Source organism: Sabethes cyaneus, chromosome 1, assembly GCF_943734655.1.
Source record: "Sabethes cyaneus chromosome 1, idSabCyanKW18_F2, whole genome shotgun sequence".
Lineage (NCBI taxonomy): Eukaryota > Metazoa > Arthropoda > Insecta > Diptera > Culicidae > Sabethes > Sabethes cyaneus.
Window position 1 is genome coordinate 47913405 of NC_071353.1, and position 22653 is coordinate 47936057.

General features: G+C 40.2%; 2 protein-coding genes across 2 annotated transcripts in view; one reads left to right on the forward strand and one right to left on the reverse strand.

Moving 5' to 3' along the window:
• The window catches only part of LOC128745651 (serine-rich adhesin for platelets), a 242653-nt gene that overhangs the window by 167091 nt on the left and 52909 nt on the right, over positions 1 to 22653 (reverse strand). The window lies entirely within an intron of this gene.
• Positions 18734 to 20325, forward strand: LOC128733190 (general odorant-binding protein 83a-like). The gene is made up of 2 exons (XM_053826866.1): positions 18734 to 19156; positions 20308 to 20325. The coding sequence occupies exons 1-2, from the start codon at positions 18734 to 18736 to the stop codon at positions 20323 to 20325; spliced, it is 441 nt and encodes a 146-aa protein (XP_053682841.1).

A 22653-nucleotide genomic window follows, 5' to 3' on the forward strand; every position in this document is an offset into this window, starting at 1 on the left:
ATGATCGTCACTCGAACTACTGTAGTTGGGTTTTACGTGGATAAGCTACAGAGAGTACGCGATTACCTGGACCGTAGCTTTTCAGTTCGGCATCTTCCTGCGGCAGACTCCTCCTACCGGCTAATTCGACGAATTGCTCTAGTTATACTAATCGTTTTCAATGCCAGTCATATTACTATGCAAGCAACCGGAATAGCCACGGCCCGACTGTACAGTACTCCGGATAACCTGAGACGACTGGAATGGCCCTTGCGAACATTTTTCGAATATGTCAATCATGGAAATGTTCTTGTTTGCATTACGACGTATGCATCCATATTGACGATACTCAACACGTACTTGTTGGCATTCCAGAGCGAACTGAATGATATTGATCGTAGTTTTGAAAAACTGTTCTTACAAGTAGATCAAGGAATGGATATTGTGAAAAGCATGAACGAAAGTTACCACGATATAATAATATTATGCAAAAAACTTCGCACTGATCAACTATTTTGGAAGATAGTTTCCGAAGATTTAAACAAAACGACAAAGAGACACGCTGTTTTGCTGAACCATTTGGATGAACTGCAAGATTTTTTTAAGCTGACATTTTTATTCATGTTCTATGCACAAATATTCATAACTGGGTGTCCCATTTACTACGTCATCCGGCAGGGTTTCACAATGTACGGAATGATACTATCCAATGCTGCGATGATGATTTTCATCGAATGCTTTTGGTTCTGCAAGCTGGCGGAAAACCTAAACGATGCGGTGAGTGTAGTTCTATATATATTACCATGCTAAACGAATAACGAATTTTTCGCAATATGTAGAATGAAAACATTGGGCGTACGCTGTATGGTCTGGAATGGTATCAAAGAATGCAATTTTCGGCAACCGGTAGAGAAGTTTACCGAGAAACTCGTGCTACGCTCTTGATAGTTATGATTAAATGTCAGAAAAACTTGCGTATCAGCTGCGGTGGATTGTTCGAAATGTCATTGGAAGCGTTTGCCGGTTTAGTTAATATGGTCTACAATTTTACAATGTTTTTGCTAAACACTATGAAATAGGCCCGTCGCTCCATTTAAGGTTCAATGAAAAATCTTTAACACCCGTAAATTATGCAGAACACAAGTTTGACCATATTTTTCAATAATTATTAGCGTCCTATGGAAAAGGTTACCAATGAGGATGAATCTGGGAGCACGGTTCCGGTTGTCTGTTTTCATTCGAACGCTCCGTTTTTCTAGAAATTTTCAGTGTTAAATCAAAGTATTTATTGATATAGTCAGCGCGAGTGCACTGTTTAGTGTTTGTTCTTTCCTGTAGTATGCTGATCATATCGATTAGCAAGAGATAAGTATACATTTTCAAAGTTAAAGTAGTTTCCAAACACATGTCATGGAAACAAAACAAACCTGATAAACCCCGATAAAATTCTTCCAGATGCCAATTATGGAAAATTATTTTTGATATTTATTGACAAAAAGTGGTTTCATTTGACATGTAGTTGGCGCTACGGTAGAAATTATTCTTTTACGCATCGGAATGAAATTGGTCTAGAAGAATTTTGCAATTATGATTTTGTTTAACTAAATACGTGCCAGAATAATGAAAATTATTCTGGAAGTATGGATATGTAAAAATATCCATGCGGGGCTTATTGTTTATGAAGGCGACTTCGGAATGTACGTGTATATCCAGGCATTCTAGAAATGGGTCGCTGGATGAACAATAGAGCTATCACCTTTCAATCTCCAGGACTAAAATTATTTGCATTTACAGAAACAAACTTTCTGGATGCAAGTAATTTTTTTACATAAAAGCGCTGCCGGTCAGTGGGCGAAGGATTGTAGACACACACACACCTATGAAAAAGGTTATGAATAAATCGATCGTAACCGGAGAGCACCAATTCAAAATCCAGCCTACAACCGTTTCTAACCGAGAAGAGTCATCGATAAAAGCCCTAGCATATAGTGTGTTCAGCAAATGTGGAATGATTTTACCGCAACATACAATTTGACAGCTTATGTACTTAAGACCTTGCCTGTGGTGGAAGTGACGGCTCCGGTAGGTGCCGGTCCTTGGCCCTTAACCCGGCACGAAGCAGTGCCGACTGTTTCAATTGTGCGGACTGTGAACGGCACAAATTAAAATTCCGCATTCCTCAGTGTGAATCATGCTGCGAGCATGGATTGCATATCCCGCACCGGAGAGGGTACAGTACCTACTAAGTCGGATTGCAATTGCTAAAGACTCGGCTTGGTTTGCGCCATTATCGTTGCTGTAGACGAGTGTGTTCCACCGCTGCTGGTAAGGGAGCTGTAGCATTTCCGAAACGATAACAGTATCCAGCGACGGGACGGCTGTCGACGTTTCTGAACCGAAACGCCACGGCAGCACGGCCAGCGGGTGAATGCTGGGCAGCAGCATAGCAAGCATAACCTGAACCAGTTGTGTAAATTCCAGCTGGTCGAACCAGTTTCATCACCGGTGAAATGTTGTGAAAATGAATTTTAAGCAATTTTCGCTTCGATTGAGAGTGTAATTTTGTGGAAATTAGTTTTGTATGATGCGGTGTTTTTTTGCTGACCGGAAGTCGAACATCAATACAGAGCTGGGTTTTGAAAAATGAAGCACATGGTTGAGTCGGAGAAATTTTCAATTTGGGATTGAGTGCTTGTGGATGTTTTTTTTTCGTTTTGCAAACTATGTATTATGTTTCATATCAAACTCGTGGATGCTGTTCGGCATTTTTCTTTCTAAATTGCTTTAGATTTCAAATCATACTTTTTGACGTAGATGAGTATTCAGTTAAAACATTACAATTGATGGTGTGGTGAATATTAAAAGAAATATAAATAGAACGTTTATTTGATAAAATTTTTAGTTAAAACAATACATGTTCTTATAGTAGTAACACTCTGCGTTTCCTTTTATGGATTCCAACCGTCACAATAAACGGTGCCAAACGAAACGGTGAACTAAGAAATCACATTAATAGGGTGGTTTCAATAGTCATCTCTGAACTACATCCGTGTATTTTATCAAAATGTAAGAGGTTCGCGATCACGAAAATACCCGATTTAATGCACCTGGCGGTGAAAGAAACCTTAGGCACCGTAGTTCTACGGATTTAGGTATTTTCTACGGACCTACGGATCAAGCGTTCATATCTACGAATTTTCATAAATTTTTGAGAAAAATGTGGAAAGTTTTATTTAGTTACAAAAACCACGAGTACGCTACATGTAGTGAATAATATCCCGATAAACATAACTATCTAACTATATGTATGAATGTTCTATATGCTCTTGTTACTCAATAAATAACATTTTAAGCCTTCAGCAAGCAATGAAAAGAGGACTAACATATATGTAAAAGACAACAAAGAGACGGGGAGAGACAGCGGTAAGATACAAAAACGTGATGAAAAGATGAAGAAATTTTGATAAAAAGATTACGAATATACGATGAAAAGTTGGTGAAAAGATGACACATATATGATGAAAATAACGTAAAAATATGATGAAATAATGCCAAAACAGAAACGAAAAACGCTAAAAGTGACGCTTAAAATGCGTCAAACAACTGATAAAACATGCAAAAAGGACGACGAAAAGATGGCGACTATTCGTCAGAAAGACGATGAAAAAACTTTAAAAAAACAAGAAAAAGGCAATATTTTTGTAATCTTGACAACAAACAGAACGAAAAATAATGAAAATATGACAAAATACGAAACAAAAAGGGCCAAAATGACAACAGAACACACCAGCAGCACCAGAAAATGACAAGAAAACGTCGAAAACAAGCAACCACAAATGTTAGAAACAGACGTCAAAAAACGACAAAAATATAATGGAAAGATGGCGAAAAGATAACAAAAATACATCATAGAGACCATGAAGAGACGACGACGAGAAAATACAACAAAGGAATGACAAAAAACGGCGAAAACGCAACTATTATATGATAAATGAACAATATCTTATCGACGAAAGAACAGTAATAGTGAAAAAACGAAATAATGACAAAGAAGTGAGTACAAGTAGGCGAAAAGACGATGCAGAAAAGTCGAAAGACAACAAAAGATGGCGAATATACGTTAGAAAGACCAAAAAAATCGCAAAATACCAAAAAAAAGCGATAAAAAATACCAGAGAAAAACAATATAAAACGATTAAAAGACTATGGACGGATGCAGAAAACGCAATGAAAAAACAATAAACAGACTGCAAAACCGCGACAAGAAATATCTAAAAAGTCAAAAAATGACTGTAAATGACGACGCCATCAAACCAAAAACGCTGCAAAATACGATAGAAAAATGACAAGACATCACTGATTTCATTCAAAAAAGGTTTAATTTCCTTCAAATAGGGACAATCAAGAACATTTCCTATGCGATTAAAAACTGGCTTTGCTTTTTGCCCACAAATTTTGACGTAGGACTGCGTCTTTTAGGAAGGTAGCTGGTATAGGGGGTCATCCCAAAAAATTAAAAAATGCGAGCGTCACGAAAAAATGATAGGTTTTGAGCGCTAATAACTTGACGGTTGTCAGATCAATTTTCAATATTTTTGCGGCGACCGATCGGAAAATCGGCTGCGCATCAACGCCAACAAAGAAACTTTTCGATTTCCAAATACGCAAATTGAAAATAATGAGCCATTGTTCAACTAGAAATCGTCGATTCGTGATTGGTTTAACGTTTTTAGAAAAAAAAAGTGACAGATTCTTCCCGTCTTAACAGGTCGAAGATTCTTTGCGACGATTGAACCTAGTCAAATTTGATGTCTGTGATTGGAAAGCGCGCCAAAAATAGTTGTAAACAGTTGTTCCAACAAAAAAAATTACAAATCTGATTGAACCTAGTTCAATTTGATGTCTGTGTTAGAAAAGTGTGCCAGCAAAAATAACAAAAGTTCCTTGTCCCGACAGATCGCCAATTTTTTACGGCGAAACGATTAAACCTAGGCGAATTTGATATTTGTTTTGGAAACGTGCGCTACAGCTCTAGTGTTCGTACACAACCCCTCTAATGTTTTCTACCGGAACGTAGGACCGTAAAACAATTCAATAATGATCTCCTAGGTAATAACCTGTCAAATAAGTGTAATAGGGCTTGAATCCGTTTTGCACCTTACGGTCCAGAAGAGAGGGCACTAACGGTCTCCAACGATGAAATAGTGGCAGTGGCTAAACGGCTAAAGGTCTAGAAGGTTCCTGATTTAGATGGAATGCCTAACGCTGCCCTTAAGGCAGCAATACAAGGGGATAGTACTGCAGAAATTCCTAGAAGATGGTAGCTTTCCGGATGGAAGATCCAGAAGCTAGAGCTGTGGCCGAAGTCAGGTGAGCTTGCGGGGGATCCAGCGTCATACAGGCCGATATGACTGCTAAATACATGCGGAAAACTCCTGGAGACGATAACCCTAAGCAAACTTATGCGACATACAGCGGGTGACACGGTCTGTTAAATGTACAGCTCGGGTTCCGGAAAGGGAAATCCACGGTGGTCGAGTGAGCCGAGAAGTCGTACGAGCAAAAGCAAAGACGTGATCGTTTTTGCGCCGTAATGATCGATGCAACAAAACTTTTTTAATAGTCCCAGTTGGGAGGCCATCGCAGAGTCGTTGCGTACATTGCACGTCCCGTAATATCTCTGCAGAATTCTGAGGAGTTACCTACTTCAGGAAACGGACGCTTGTTTACGAGACCATTAAGGGGTGTAAGATGATGAACATTACGCCGGGAATTCCACAAGGCTCCATCCTTGGCCCAACTCTTTGGACCAGAATGTGCAATGGTGTACTGTCTTTAAAGCTGCCTAGAGACGTGGTGATCGTCGGCTTTGCGGGTGACAGGCTACTATCGGTAACAGGCGAGTCACTGGAGGAGGTAGAAATGCTGGTAATAGGGACGATTGGAACTATCGAGAACTGGATGCAGGGAGTGAAGCTGCAAATTGCCCACCATAAAATGGATGTCTTGCTAGTTAGCAACTGTAAAGCCGTAGAACACGCAGTCATCACCATTGGAGAGCACATTATTACTTCAACGCTTGTGTGGGATGTTCAGTGACACATTGAAACACTTGTGTTGAAGATCCGTTGACTTTCACGTCAAGAATCGTAATCATGTTTATTGAACTGCTTCCAAACAGTTTTATTCGATGGAAAGTCTACACAGGATTTTTGTTACATAAATTGGTTTACTTATTTACATAATACTATGGGCGGTGCCTATCGTGGATTGATTTTGGGTCGGTGTGTGTGTGTGTGGAAGGAAAGAGACAAAGCGGACTAAACTGACTACGCGTGACGCGCATCGTCACGTTGCCGTAGGTCGGCTTCGTGCTGTAATATATAGGTTAAAGTGGACTGTACTGACTGCGCGTTGCGCAATCCGCTTGGATTGCTTATGGTTATTTATGATGTGTGGACGATTGTGGGTTCTGTTAAGCGATGTTGCAATGGATTTATTTAGGTTGGCAGGTGGTTAGCCTTTCGGTGATGCCACCCGGCTTGGCTTGGTATTGCTCAAGACTTATGGTGCTGATTTGGGTTGTGTGGAATGATATAGGATGATATAGGTTTTAGAATAGGTTGTTATTTGAGTATGCCAGATGAGTGGATGGGATTTTAGTTGTCTGGGATTGTTTAGTTAGCATCTGTGTAAAATCACATCACACTTGCTGTCAAACAACCGGTTGAACTTCAACTGCCACGTCAGCTACGCTTGCGAGAAGGCTATCAATACGGTAGCCAGAATCATGCCGAGTTACGGGCCTGGTAGTGGCAAGCGGAGGTTGCTGGCCAGTGACCATACTGCGGAATGGAAGTCCAGCCTGTATCGTAGGACTACAATCTATGCGGAATCGCGCGAAGTTTAATAGTACGTGTCGACTTATGGCTATAATAGTAGCCAGTGCGTATAAGACGAATTAGGCTTGTCGAAAACAACGACAGCAATGGACGAAGAAACAAATGGCAGCAAGAATGGGACACGGCAGGGAACGGTAGATTGAAGCATCGACACGGCTGGGATTGAGCAAACATGGAGTCTCGGATCACGGTTGCTTCAGGAAATACCTACACCGATTCGGGCACGTCGCGAGGCCAGTCTGCCTGGAATGCAGAGAGCAGGTACAAACACCACAGCAGGTGGTTTTTGAGTGTCCTCGATTTGCAACGGTGCAAAGGGAGATGCCACCCGTGACCGTGGAGAACAAAGTCGGCGAAATGAGTCTGGCACTGGCACTGGCACTGGCACTGGCACTGGCACTGGCACTGGCACTGGCACTTGCACTGGCACTGGCACTGGCACTGGCACTGGCACTGGCACTGGCACTGGCACTGGCACTGGCACTGGCACTGGCACTGGCACTGGCACTGGCACTGGCACTGGCACTGGCACTGGCACTGGCACTGGCACTGGCACTGGCACTGGCACTGGCACTGGCACTGGCACTGGCACTGGCACTGGCACTGGCACTGGCACTGGCACTGGCACTGGCACTGGCACTGGCACTGGCACTGGCACTGGCACTGGCACTGGCACTGGCACTGGCACTGGCACTGGCACTGGCACTGGCACTGGCACTGGCACTGGCACTGGCACTGGCACTGGCACTGGCACTGGCACTGGCACTGGCACTGGCACTGGCACTGGCACTGGCACTGGCACTGGCACTGGCACTGGCACTGGCACTGGCACTGGCACTGGCACTGGCACTGGCACTGGCACTGGCACTGGCACTGGCACTGGCACTGGCACTGGCACTGGCACTGGCACTGGCACTGGCACTGGCACTGGCACTGGCACTGGCACTGGCACTGGCACTGGCACTGGCACTGGCACTGGCACTGGCACTGGTACTGGCACTGGCACTGCTTCATTTTTGAAAAAACTATTTGTTTTTAGCACAAAGAAATTGATTTTTAATGCGCAAATATGATCTTGAATGCGCATTAGCGCACAGTTTATTAGATTCCAGTAAGTCGGATGAAGGCTTCATATTTTTATCTCATCTAGAACATGTACTATGTGACACATTCCAGCGTTACGGAACACTATCCCAACTATGCAGATCGGTTCCTGTTTCATCAAATCCCTGATATTCTAGTGGAACTTTAAAACTTTAAAAGTTTACTTGGCCATTGTGTGCATAATGTGTTAGCAATATTAACGTAAAATTTATCGAACTTAATAATATAACTCGAAAATCTCGGCTTGTCGACGATCGACTACAATAAGACCGTATCTCATCTTGTAGGCAAGCAAGGGCATTAACTCGAAACGAACACAAATTCCGTGCCCTTGGTTGTCTTCAAATGCGATTGCAGCCTGAATACAGCGTTGTCCACCTGGCACACGGGGAAAGCAGTTGATGGAAATACTTTCTGATTGCAGCTATTTCGTGTTTCGATTGATAATAATGTAACCCATTTAGCTTACCCGTTGTATGCAGTTACGGCATTCCTACAGCGACCAGCACATGACCCAGCAGGACCGCACCCTGCTAGCTATACGGTTATCCCTTCCTCTTAGGGTTCCCTTCCGCCTAGCGGCGTTACGGTAACGAGCGAGTGGAACATAGGCGAACCTAGCATCATTATTACACAATTCGCGTCTTGCCACGGCACCTGGTGCGAAATTTACCGACAAGATGTCCAATTCACCGGGCAGTGACGTGGATGCATTTTGCTTACGTAAAAGTACTGCTCTAATTGTTCAAAAAATATTTCCAAAGTATTTTTATGCGGTGAAAGAACTAAATTTTATATTCTACAATCAAAGTAAAAATACCGAGGTGATAAATTTAATATTGATCTGGTCAGTTGTCAATGTTAGTATATCCCCAAAGATTCGTGATTCTTTCTCAGCACGAGAAACGCAAAGGTGCACCCCAAGCCGACCAAAATGATGGTCGATGCAGCCGGTCCCGTTGTTGAACGAAATTTGAACGAGCGAGGTAATGAATGAAAATCAGATACGTGTATAAAATTAACATAACTATTGCCGTGTGCCGAAAAGATTCCAATGTATGTAACGCTGCGATCCTTCGCGCGGACGTACCTACAATGTGAGCGATTCAATCCACTTCCATGGTAACACTTTACATGCGGTGTACACTGCTAGTGGCGGACATCGTGTGAACAGTTTTTTTTTTCGTTTTCATAACAACGAACGAATAAATCAGATACTATCACGAAACTCGATTACGGCGCCAATTACCGCCCGCAGGACACAAGTCCCAAGTGTGTCGTTTGAATGCCGATCCTTTTGTATGGTAATATCTGCCTTGTCAGTACAGTTATTGGCGTCCAGTCGAGATTGACTGGACCGAAAATTGTTTCAGTCCCTAGTGAATACGGTGAAACGTATCATTTGGTGTTGGTACAACGTATATACAACCGTTATTCACGGTTCACAAATGAAGTGTTTGAGTATTTTGTTTTACTCTTTAACGTCTGATTTTGTATTTAAATAGTCACACATCTCCACTTTTCTACGCATGTAATGTGATTTCAATTCGCCTGAAAAATGGTTTACAATCACTAGTCAAAAGTACTAAATTTTTTTTTGATTTTTTTGATGTTCACAGTTTCTAGATATTAAACTGTGCAGTCATATATGATCAACAACAACGGCAATTCATTTTCTTCCTTTCTTCGGAATTTCGCTACCGAACTTCCTGAACAGTGTTTGGAGCGTTCGGGCATTCCAGGTACCAAGTTTCTAATCGCTATCTATTATTCGTTTCCTTTTTCTTTCCGGTGTCCTAAACCGATTGATCCGTTTCGTGTTTCCATTTTCGTTGTTCGTGATAAATGTACTACCTTACCGTCGCGACGGTTACCGGAGGCGCGACACTTACATCCCCTTCAGGCCCTTCAGGAAATTCGGAAAGAGTAAACCGGAATGATGTCAGCAGAACTATCAGAGTTCATGCTAAGATTCACAAGCCCTCCCAGGTTATATAAGTATATTCTGTGATGCACATCGCAGGGAAAGCAAATTTAGTTGTCCGGAACAATTTCAAAAGTTTCTGCAGATGGATCAAAATAAAACAAATGTCTACTCAAGATAGAACCACCCACGCTTGCCAGTATGCTGCTAGTGAATCAAACATTAAGTTTCCAAAATTTGTATGAGGAAATCACTCTAAGATTGCGTTGCTTTGCGACACCAAACATGCAATAAAACTTGATTAGGTTATTAGGATGATTTTTTTACTAATATTTAATGGACCACCTACGATCGCTTTAACGAAGTTGCGGTTGACTCGAAAGTCATGCATTTTTCAAGCCAAGCTGCTTTCCATGTAGAGTGTAGACAAGCTTGATTCAGCCCCTGGTTGTCGTTGCTTTGTTTCCACTGGCATTTCTTTATGCGGTATTACATAATTTATTTGCCAATAAATTGAGCGAATTTCCAATACAAGAATTTGCTGCCTGTTTCTCCCAACCAACGACGCTGCGGAGAAAGACTGCATGAGTAAATCGGATATAAATATTTCCTTGAGGAAAACAAACGAACTGCAGTGCACACTTGCTCTGGGAAGCATGAACAGGAATTTTCTTTGCTTATTATGTTTTCTCAACCCCATTATGCTGGTATGAAAGTTTCGCTCCGGGAATGCCAGATGATTCTGTACTATTTGTGCGAGTGGAATATATAGCGATATCCGTTAAGCTATTTTTTTGCATGCAATATAGAGTAAACGAATAACTGTGCTGGAATCCGTTATGTTCGCATACAATCATGTTCAATGTAGTAAACAAGTTTAATTCGCTGTTGATGCAAGAGAAAGACGTCTAATGTTACATAAGAACGAAAGATCCGTTGCTACAAGCTTGTTGAATGACTTTCGCACTGGGAATCAAAACAAAGTAAATTGTTTGTGTGCTTGTTTGTAAAGGTAATTTCACATTACATTCCAAAATTTTAACCTAACCTAACAAGTGAAGCTGGCAATTTGAGTAACATAAACCGAGTTTAAAAATTCTAAAATTCGTACAAACCCTAAAAGTTAGAAAAGTCTTGTCCAAACTTGTACCAACACTTATCAACTAAACACAATATTATTGTAAAACATTCGGGTACCAATCGAAAGAGCGTGGATGCGAACCCCTCCTGTCATTGCATTATATTTTTGGTCGAAATATCGAAATTCTTCAGTTCATCAATTAATCATTCTTCGCATCTGACACTCCCTCCCTTTACAATATTTAGTCTTACAATTATTACTTCAGTATTTATTTGTGTAAAATCATGTATTTTGTCTATTTTCAGCGAGCAAAAAAGGGCACTTTAATTTAGCCTTATTGCAGCTTAGTTCTTGGCCTAAATGCCAAAATTTCTACCGTGAGGGTCCGGAGTATTATTTAACCATTAGGTATTAGTGGGAGATCCTGCTATGCAAAAACGCCCTCGTTGATGCAGAATTTACCTGTGGTTATTATCCCACAGGCCCGTATTTACCCCTGTCTGATACAAGCGAACAGCATAAATATTAGAGAGCAATAATCATAAGCTCTTCCGTACTTTCTTGCTCCCTGTGGCTTAGGTACTTGGGCTTTTACGACACTGGCTCGTACTTTTTATTTTGAGCCATCGCGCAACCAGTACGCAATCAGGGTCTCGCAAACGTCTTTTCCACTCCGCACTATGGGGCAGAACCCGAAAAAGCTCGGACAAAACCTCAAAATTTTTATTTGAGATATCGTGTCAAACTTAATATTCTACGTATAGTAGACATATAATCTATAAGAAATATGCATAAATTGGTTCAATAAGTGTTTTTTCAATAGGCATTAAAGAAGGTGAAACACAGTGTAAAAAACATTTGGAAAATGAAAAAATAAATATCGTTTGCTCTTTTAGCATCTAGCTACCATGCTGCTTAAAATTTTATACTTTTAAAAGTCAATTCACATTAAAGGGATTATAAACTAACAGTTTTGGTGATATTAGGACAGATTTTTTACTAGGAGGCTTTATTTTGACAAAGTGTTTTAGAACAAAAAATTTGTTATTTTTGTCAATTTTCAATAGTGTGTAGAAAAAGATTTCCACAGATTTCCGCTCTGACACTACTATCAAATCAAAATTCAAGGCGTTAACTAGTAATAAGCAAAAAATTAGCTGCTACTAGTTGCAATGTTCGGAGATATTCAAGTTTTTCGAATGCATGTTTTTCGGCATTTTAGGTTACAAATTAGTAAATGCGCGCGCCAGTGCGAAGTCCATTCCTGCTGTACGTTGAATAGTCATGCTCGTGTATGTAAGACACAACATTATTATCGTTATGAGATACATTGGAGTCGATAAGGGGAATTTAGGACATTGTAAAGGCGACCACTTCACAGCTTTTTTCCAATTAGTTCTATTTCAAGTCAAAATGGCAATAGAATATGTTCGGTTGGCCTTTCAGTTCGATTGAACTAGCGTCTATTTTGTTTATTTAGAGTCTAACATGTTGATACGTGTTTGCAGGATAAACAGATTGCTACCCTGTCAGTTACTAGTTATTTTTTGTACCTTCTGCCAGGCTTTGGCTGAGGCCGATGACGGCCTATATCGCCACTCGTATCCTTTTGCTGCGCCAAACTAATTAAATAAAAAATTTCATATATAACGGAGATCGTACTACGGAATCTTAGTATTATAAATGATCGAGAGGCATACCATAAAATATGCAAAGATGTCCGTAATTTATTCTTTGAAAATCAAAACAAATGCTAACAGAGCAAAAGAATTGTGAAATATTTTTATCTTTGCAATGAGAAATGACTTCTAAAATCGGTTAAAATTGTTAATCTATCAAAAACACATGAATGCACTAAACCAGATAGTAGGGTAGGTTAACCTATATATAACCCTCTGCCTGTAATGGACCCTCGGATAAAATTTAGGTATTTATTAGCTTATACTTCTTATTTCTGAGGATATATGACATGAAACAGAACGTACTAAACATAACACACATTTGAGTTTTTAAGATTTTAGCTGGATTTCATTATTAATGCTTTAAAATCAACATTTTCAACAAGGGAAGGTCCATTATATGGTGACAGTGCCATTAGCGGACCCGTTCCATGCAAAATACACTAGAATTCCTATAATGGACCCGGTCGTTATTCTATTGTAAATCACAAGGGTCCATAAAACGAAAATGGACATTCCAATCTGTTTTAAAAACTATGTAAAATATAGATATTTGCTGGATAAATTGTTATATTTAGGCTTATTCGAAAGTTACCAATATTGTAAGTGCCATCGGTTGGGTGTTTAGCGTTACAAGTTCAAAATAATTTATAGAAAGGTCCACGAATGGTTGATTTACCCTATACCAGAATAATATTACTAAATTACTCTTGATATACAGATCGTGATAATTTGTATAGGAGGTTGTGCGACGCGACCAATTTCGACTACACACTGAAAAAATGTGTTTGAATATTTAAAATATTTATAACTTGATTCCCGTAAGTCCTACAATTTTGGTATGTTCAGTAACTTTACGTAACTTTACAGGACAAACAACTTTTCTGAAGGCATAATATTTCTAAAGTCATTATTTAAAAAGTTAGACTTCAACGCCATCTATAGCAATAAAAATACAACTAGTTAAAATTTACGAAAAGATGCGAAATTTTATAACAAACAATGTTGCTGAAGAAAATAAAGCTCTACGTAGCATATGAAAGAAGTTATGAGGTTTTGTCCGAGCGCCGGGTCAATCTGCCCCACTGTGCTCCGCTGAGATTATCACAATCTGCTAAATACTTTCAACGAAAATAATTAATAATCAGAAAGCGGTTGGTAAGAGATGCCCCTATTACTTCTTTCCCTTGTTGATTCAGAAGTGTATTGCTGTATGTTCGATAACTTATTCACACAAGTATTATTTCAAAGAATCATCTACGTGGCAATACTTTATAGTGGTTTTCACACATGTGCTGTATCTTGGATATTTTGCAAAAGTAAATATTGACAAAAAAATAATTTGTTTTTATAATAAATAATAAGTTTTTTTATGATAAGAAACAATTTTTAGAAGAAATGTACAAACTCGTAAACGAGTTTGGCATGCTCTTTCCGCTTCGATTTTGCCCTATTGATTACTGCACCTCAGCCAAGCAGAATTTGAAAAGGTGGTGTATGGAGAATTTGTTCAGTAGCTTTATCTGTTGCTGAAAAAAGTTTTATCTTTGGAATTTACGGCGCTATAGGGCTTTATAGCCTAAAGTCTTATAGCGCCATAAATATAAAAGATATAGCAATGCTTACTTCTTTTTTTGTAAAGTGAAGAAGTTTTTTTGCTACGAAGAATGATAGACTGGATGAAACTGGAAAAATTTCTATATGCAGCTAAAAATAAATTGGGTCGTTAAATGACAGGTGGGACTCCAGCCCACACTCTCTCGGTTGGTACCCAAGTGTTTTTACAATTAAACTACCGCCGCACCATTATATTAGTCTCATATTTAATTTTGTCCCTTCAGTTTTGATCATATGGTTCCTGACCCGCACACATACACTTCCCCCCCAAGTAACAATTCTGAACCCAGTTGGTTTTACTTGAATTTTATAAAGGTTTTATTGTGGAATTAATTAAGTCTTATAGTGAATAAATAACCTTTGGTTTTTTTTATTTATTTATTTGGCCCCAATGATTGTCAGGTTAACATAAAAATAGGCAAGTCGAATCAGGTGAGTAACATTCTATCAAACGTATACAAAGAGATCTTAAAATAACTGTATCTTCTTCGAGGTTTACCTCTCCCGAAAAAATCGAGTGGATCTGCCCTGTAGAATCCGCCGTAGCAGATGAAAGTCGAGTAACGACGATACTTGATTAAACGCCCGCTGCAGACCGTTCCTGCTGTAGTTAGTGTGACGAGGTGGCAATCGCATCATTGCATTGTTCCAGCAGCGCGCGGGGCAGTCAATTCTCTCTGGTAAGCTATCCGCGATAAACAGTGCTCTGAAGCAAATTCGGAGAGGTTCTAGATCGATCAGCTGACAGCGGCTTTCATAGCTGGGAAGACGAAACGGGTTTCTCCATGACAGTTTTCGCAATGCGAATTTAAGTAATCGACGCTGAACGGACTCAAATCTTTCAGCACTGTTGTTGTAGTTAGGATTCCAAACAGATAAACAGTACTGACCGTTGCAGAGAGTTCCAGAACTGACCGCACCAGCGAACAGTATAGCGATTTGAGGCGGTATATGTCAGTGAAATTTTTCGCGATCCCTTAAGATAAAGCTTAAGAACCTTGAGGCTTTAGCGAAAACATATGAGATATCATGCTTGTACGAGTTGATTTTGAAGAAAGTGACAGTAGTCAGTCGAGCAAATCCGGAAGTACATTTTAAGATCATCTGCTTGCGAGAGTCGTAGGCCCTGAGTGACCAAATTAACGTCGTTGAAATAAAGCAGAAAAACAGAGGACCTAGGTGGCTTCCTTGAAGTATACCTGATGAGGTTGGATAGCTATCGGATCGATAATCTTCAACGACAACCATCAGCTGTCGATCGGTGAGATACGAGCAAAAGGTCACCGCTAACACCCAGTCCATGTAGTTTTGCAATTGTGATGGCGTGGTTTACCTAGTCAAAGGCTGCCGACAGCTCGATGTACAAAACATCTGTTTGAGCTCGTTGTGCCATACCCTCCGTTATGTATGATGTAAGATACAGCAGATTAGTAGTGGTAGAACGCTGGAACGTGAATCCATGTTGATCAGCCACTTAGATATTGCTTACAGTGGGAAAGCAGAGGTTCCATGAACACCAGCTCAAACAGTTTCGAGACTGCGTTCAGCGATGTGATGCCTCGATAGTTGTCTACATCTCGTTTACTTCCTTTTTTGTGTACAGAGAACTTATGTGCAAATTTCCAACACGACGGGAAAATCGCATTGGAGATGGACATTTGAAATAAACAAAGCAACGGTAACGGCAAGCAGTCTATGTGTCTCTTCAGGAATACGGAAGGTACTCCATCGGGTCCAGGATAGAAGGATGACTTGAGCATGGTCACAGCCTTCGAAATCATATCGACATTGATGGCAATGGCACCCAGCGTTTGACCATATATTGGAACGTTGTTGGCTGCTAGAGCAACACGGTCCGCGCTCAATACCTCATTGGTGAAAACAGTTGCAAACTTCTTGGAAAAGAAACGGCATGTATTCTGAGGAGTGGCAGCAACTTCCTCGTTCTATTCCATTGATGATGGAACCCCGGACTCTTTGCGTTGCTCGTTCATATAATTCCAGGAAGACTTCGAGTGATGCTTCAATCTTTCTTTGAACACTGCGTTGATACCGCGAAAAGCATTGATGACTGACTTGCCTATATAAATTGTTAATCCTCGTATAGTGGAGTTTTAGTGAAAGCGTACGAAATTTCGTGATTCGTGCTAATGCTGCTCTTTCGTATGACTTCAGCCTGCGTAGCTCATTCGGGTGCCAAGAGGAATGAGATGTACTGCGGAGACTACTTTTCGGTACATATCGATCGATAGCTTATATGAAGACATGAGTGAAGGTCTAGGCAGCGGCTTCAACGTTGTCGGGATCTAGTGTGTTTGCCCAGTCAATACTAGATAACAAATCATTGATGCTTTGTTGATCAGCTGTACAGAAATTATATGAGATAGCAGCTGGACATTCATCGAAATCCTGAAGGAGTTTATCTACTATGCAGACAATCACAGGACGATGGTGTGGAACCCTCTTGATCAACAGACATGGAGCCGCCGAGACGAATGGGACCTTGTCCTGTGAGCTCACGAAGCAGAGGTCTAAGGAACGAGAACAATCGTTGACGACATGATGAACCATTGAAGCACTATAGTTGTCAAGAAGATATATTGCACCGGCATAGATCGTAGAATTTTCAGAATCAGGATAGAGCAAACCGCTATGGACAGGTTTCCACGAGATATCTGGCAGATTGAAGTCGCCCAAAATAACTATCTCATCGAGTGGCGTAGCGTCCCTCATAACTGAGTAAACTGACTGGCAGTGAGCGTCAATTAGATCGTCATCACGGACACGATCAGGTGGAATGTATAAGGTACACAAAAAGAGGAAGCGATCACTCAGTCAGTTGATTTGCGGCTGTTGTTAGGGTTCCGATCACAACGGAAAACGTAATAGAATCCAAAGACTTGCTTGAAAATCGTCTGAGAGTTAAACCACGTTTCGCAAATGACAATGACATCATAGCAGCAAGCATTACCAAGAGGATACGAGTCAAAACGCACTTATAGCTAGCTATTCAACCATAATAAAACTGTTAATAAAGCAAATGTATTGTGGTTGCTGATATTACCATGATAAAACTAGTTAGCTGCACACCGTCTCCTATAAACTTACTATAAGTGCTTCTTTTGCTAGCTTAGTTCGTGGCGCTGAGGCGTGAGTGTTGACCGAACATGAATTTACCAACATTTTCGGCCGACATGTTCGTACGTATATGGGGGCCTTTAGGAATAGAGAGACCCAACTTACTCGTTGGCTCGACCAGGTTGAAGCCGATTTGTTTGTGTCGAGATGCGGCAAATAGCCCAAGACCCAATACCATTTATCCTCCAGTTTCGTCCAATAGAAAAGTATTGGGTGATAATTGGTTGATGAGCGGCATCAAGAGAAAAGTGAGATAACTTCATTGAAATACCGATGAATGATTTGTTTCAGTTTTCTTCATGTTATCAGGAAGCTTTGCCTCATCTTTAGAACATGTTGGTTAAAGGTTACACGCATTCGGGAGTTCCCTATTTCTAAACGATCTAAACTTTACAATTCCAGATATACATAATATTTCATAGAAGCCGTTTTCGTGAAACCACATCATATCATGCAAGATATTTAAAATATTTTAGCAACTTTTCTGTGCGAATGCTTTCGCCACCAGGGCTTGCAGTCCCAAATATTCGTCCTACACCAAATGTATTTCTGCTCATGCACTAGCAGAATACCAGCGATGTCCAGCCGCATTTCCGGAAATTATGCCAGGACTGGAGGTGGTGAAAAACTTTCTTCATAAAACGCTGTTGCCGATGTCAGCCTTAGGGTGGTCACAGAATGCAGTTGCATCCACTGTCCAACTGGAATTTTTTCTCACATTGCACAGAATTAATTCCATACTTCATTCATTCATTTACAACCTACATAAACCTACTCATGTCAACCTGTACAATATGCATGCATACAACCACAACCACCCTAGCGTGCATGAAACTTACTACCGAGGATGAGAGTCTAGGCACAGTGGAACAAAAAGTGCGAATCGAGACCACTCACCGAAAGGGTTAATTTTCGTGACATCCGAGCTCAAGTTATAAAACACTGCTGAACAAGTTTGACCTGCCGGAAAATTGCGTTTAACGGTGCTTATTTTACGACAGCAGCTTTCGAGTAAAACGGCCTTAAACGGACGGACGGACGTCGCCGCCGTCGGTGCAGAATTTCACAAATCATGCAACAAGTGATTGTACGGCACTTGTACCCGGTCTGAATGAGTCCGGTGATCCGTGATATAGCGTTAATTGCAGCTTTGATGGCAGTCGAGAGCGGACAGGAAATCAAGCGAGCAAATTGTTCATTTCCGTCTATAATCGATTATGGTGCTTAATAAAAAGGAAAAAGTTATAGGCGCTATCGGTTTTCATTTTCCTGTGGCGATTCGTTGTAGACAGAACAGTTGCTTGCTGCGATGATCCTGCTTAGCATGGGATTATTACTGCTTGATTTGATGTTCACACTAGCGGCCGACAAACCTGTACCACGCAGGGATGCTGAATATCCGCCACCATCTGCACTGGAGGGAGCAATCGACATGCACCGAGAATGCGTTGCGGAAACTGGTGTTACGGAAGCGGCCATACGGCGATTCAGCGATGAGGATATTTTTGAGGACGATGAAAACTTGAAGTGCTACATGAACTGCTTGTTCCACAAGTCAAACCTTACAGACGATAAAGGAGAGCTGCATCTCGGGAAGATGATGGAAGTCATTCCGAAAGAGTACGAAAACATTGCTCTGAAAATGGGTATCAAGTGCACAAAACCGAAGGGCAAATCGTTGTGCGAACGTGCCTTCTGGTTCCACAAGTGTTGGAAGACTGCTGATCCGGTGGTAAGTAAGCGGCAGGTTAGTTTTTCTGTGTTTTGATTTAGTCTTATAATGGCATGCACTAAAGGAAGGGGAAGGCTGTTCCCCTTTTTTTCTGGATAAAAGCTATATCTAGTTTAATTTTTCGAAAAATAAGTTTTTGGCATGTCATGCCGGAATTACTGGTGTACAGCAAAGGATGCGGTGTCAATAGCCAATACTAAGCCAAAGACTAAACCAATAGATCATTTCATGATGACGTCATTTTACTGTCAAATGACACCATTGAGTTGCCACATTGTCACATGTCATATTGATGTGAATTTTCGTGAAATATTACTGTGTCGATTGCTTTAAAATATATGAGAAGCACTTTTTCTTAAAAAAAAACTAAATATTTTGATCATTATCTGTTTAGTGAAAACAGAAATTTCAAATAAAACTCTAACAAACCACTAGGTGCTGTCAAAACAGTGTGGTTACCCGAGCAGGAGCGAAGAACAAAATAATATAAAAACAATATCAAACTGCGTTATAATGGTATATTTTGTTATTGAATAGATATTGAAATACGTTGATAACACATTTTGTTATTGAGTATATATTTAAAACAGTGGTTGTAAGATGAATTTAATAACTGCTTTTGTTATCATATCTTATTTTGGCCTTAAAATGACATTCGATATATTTCATAATTTATTTTTTATTGATTAAAAAGATTTTAGAATATAAATATTTTATAAAATGGTTTTTTAATATCTCAAATACTCATGCATTTGTTATTCAATACCTTAATAATACTAAAATATGTCTAAACTCTGAATACAACCATGTTATTGCTTTGTTATTCAAATAACACAAGTAATTATTCTTTTGGCCTTAAAGGAGTAAAATTTTGATATAATTTTTTGTTATTTAGCAACTATGTCAGCCAAAACAAGACCAAATTTTGATATGAGTTATTCGATTTCCAATAACACATTTTGATATTATTTTGCTCTTCGCTTCTGCTCGGGTAGGTCGCCCCGTGCAATGGTCTATAGTTCTATCATTTAACGATAAACATCTCGTTTATAATTGCAAAGAAAGTGTGCATTACTCGTAGATGTGCGAAAAGCTAGTTTGACACTGTTATTAATATTAATTTGCTCTTTATTTTACTTCTTTCGTTTCAGCACTATTTCCTACTATGATGAATAGAAAAGGAGCCGCGTACATTTTAGACCTTTTATTTTATAGTGTAATACAATCTGAAACAGCTGCATCGTATTTAACTATTCATTTATTGCTTATTTTTACAGCCATTTTATATCAAATCTGCTATTATTGTCAATTTTATTTTATAATAAAAAAGACTATTTACTGTGTCACCATACTTTTGCGATAGTAGTTTTTTTAGTTTTTTTTTTGAACAACTGGCAACCCTAAACATGCTGAAACTTGTATGAACTGGCCGCCCGACTCTTTGTTATTGTTTTGGTGGTTTGATTCAGTTGGTAGATGCAAGTAAATATTTCATTCTCCGATCGGAGATCGTATCATAATCGTTGGGAAAACGGAATGTAAAACAGATTAATCACGCTAGATCAGTACAAACAAATTGTGTTTATGGGCATTGTCCGCATAAGCAAATGATGTCATGTTGAGAATGACATTTGAACCATTTTTAATTTGCACGTTGTGCAAACTAGCGGGGCTCAAATTAAAAAGTGTTCAGATTAAAAACGGTCAAACGAACGTCAAAAAATACTATCGGAGAATGAAATATTCACTGCTTGAAATTTAAAATAGATCAAATCTCCGAAACAATAACAAAGAGCAAGGCGGCCAGCATATTAAGAGTTGCCAGTTGTTCAAATTAAAAATCAACCCCGTTAGGTTGCACGAAGAATCTTTCAAATTACCGGGGTTTCCGTAGTACATAGAGTGGCGACACTGTCAGATTTGAAATGACAATTATCTGTTACTGTCATTCTAATTGAGCAGATGACGTAAAACGTAAAAAAGAGAAAGAAAATACGCATTGCATACTTTTGACATGTTGCCACTCTGGATTCAATAACTTTACATCGGCTATAATTTCACGAAAAAGAAGAACCAACCTCGCCGTTGACAAATTTCTGCAAACACTGCTACAAAAACGCCTTTGGGAATAGCACATAATCACTCACAATTGGAAATACGCATAAATATTAAAGCCCTATAAATGTAAAGTTTGGACGACTGTCATCAAGTAGTTCCAATCGAACTGTCGAATGGCGCTCCAATTGAACAGGGAACAATGTTACTTACTTACTTTACTGGCAACGGTCCGTCACCGTTCTTGCGCCGAACGAATTATGGTCCTCTTTCGTCGGGTATTCTGGCCACGTGTCTAGCCCACCGCAGCTTGCCACATTGCACTACCTTCACTATATCAGCATATTTGTATACTTGGTACAGCTCGTGATTCATGCGTCTGCGCAACACTCCATTTTCCATTCTGCCACCAAGTATAGATCGCAGCATTTTAGGCTCAAAAACCCAAAGCACTCGCCGATCAGCTTCCTTTAGCGTCCATGATTCGTGTCCGTAAAGAGCCACCGGGAGGATTAGTGTTCAATAGAGCGCCAGTTTTGTGCGAATTTGCAAACTACGGGACATCAGCTGGCAACGTAATCCGTAGAAAGCCCGGTTCGCAGCTGCAACTCGTCGTTTCACTTCGCGGCTTACATCGTTGTCACATGTCACGAGTGTACCAAGGTAAATAAATCCCTCCACTACTTCATAACGTTCCCCATCTAATTCCACCTCGGCACCAACACCACTTGGGTTCCCACGTTCCCTACCAGAGTATGTCAAATCGAAGTGAACAATAAGTTGTTTTGCAGTCGTGCGTGTCTTCATATACAATTCATGACTGTGAATTATAAAGCAGTATAGACGATTGCAATATTTGATTATATCTTAATCATATATTCAGGAATATTTAGTTGCGTGTTATAAAAACTACGCAAAATAGAATTGCAAATAATTGTTAAAAATTTCACACGTATATCGCTTCCACTTTGGTACATATATGTTCTTATATGGCGTGAAATATAACTTTTTCGTTCAGATATGATTTCGTATATCTCAGTTGCAATCGAGATATACAAACCAAATGGTTTACTGGGCAGCAGCCTTACCGTTTTTCAGCTCACTGATTGCCTTTTTAACCTTGACCATCGCTTACAATTCCTATCCTGTCCCTGCTGATCTCCGCATTTACCTCTCCATTCAACAGTGTCTGAAAGCGCTCCTTCCACCTGGCTGCTACCGCCGTTTTGTCGGTAAGCAGGTTGTCAGCACTACCGTTGCACATCACAGGCAGAGCGAAATTCCTGCATTTCACCGTTTTATAGAAACTCCGTGTGTCGTTGCTGGCGTATCGCTCCTCTGCGCCGGCGAGCACGTGCTCCTCGTACTCGCATTTCTTTAGACGATGGATTCTTTTTTTCGCAACTCTAGTCTCTCTGTGTCTCTCTCTGTTTTGACGCGTT

Bases quoted from the DNA above. Each gene is read 5' to 3' on its own strand.
- LOC128733190 (XM_053826866.1), top strand. From the start codon at position 18,734: ATGATCCTGCTTAGCATGGGATTATTACTGCTTGATTTGATGTTCACA.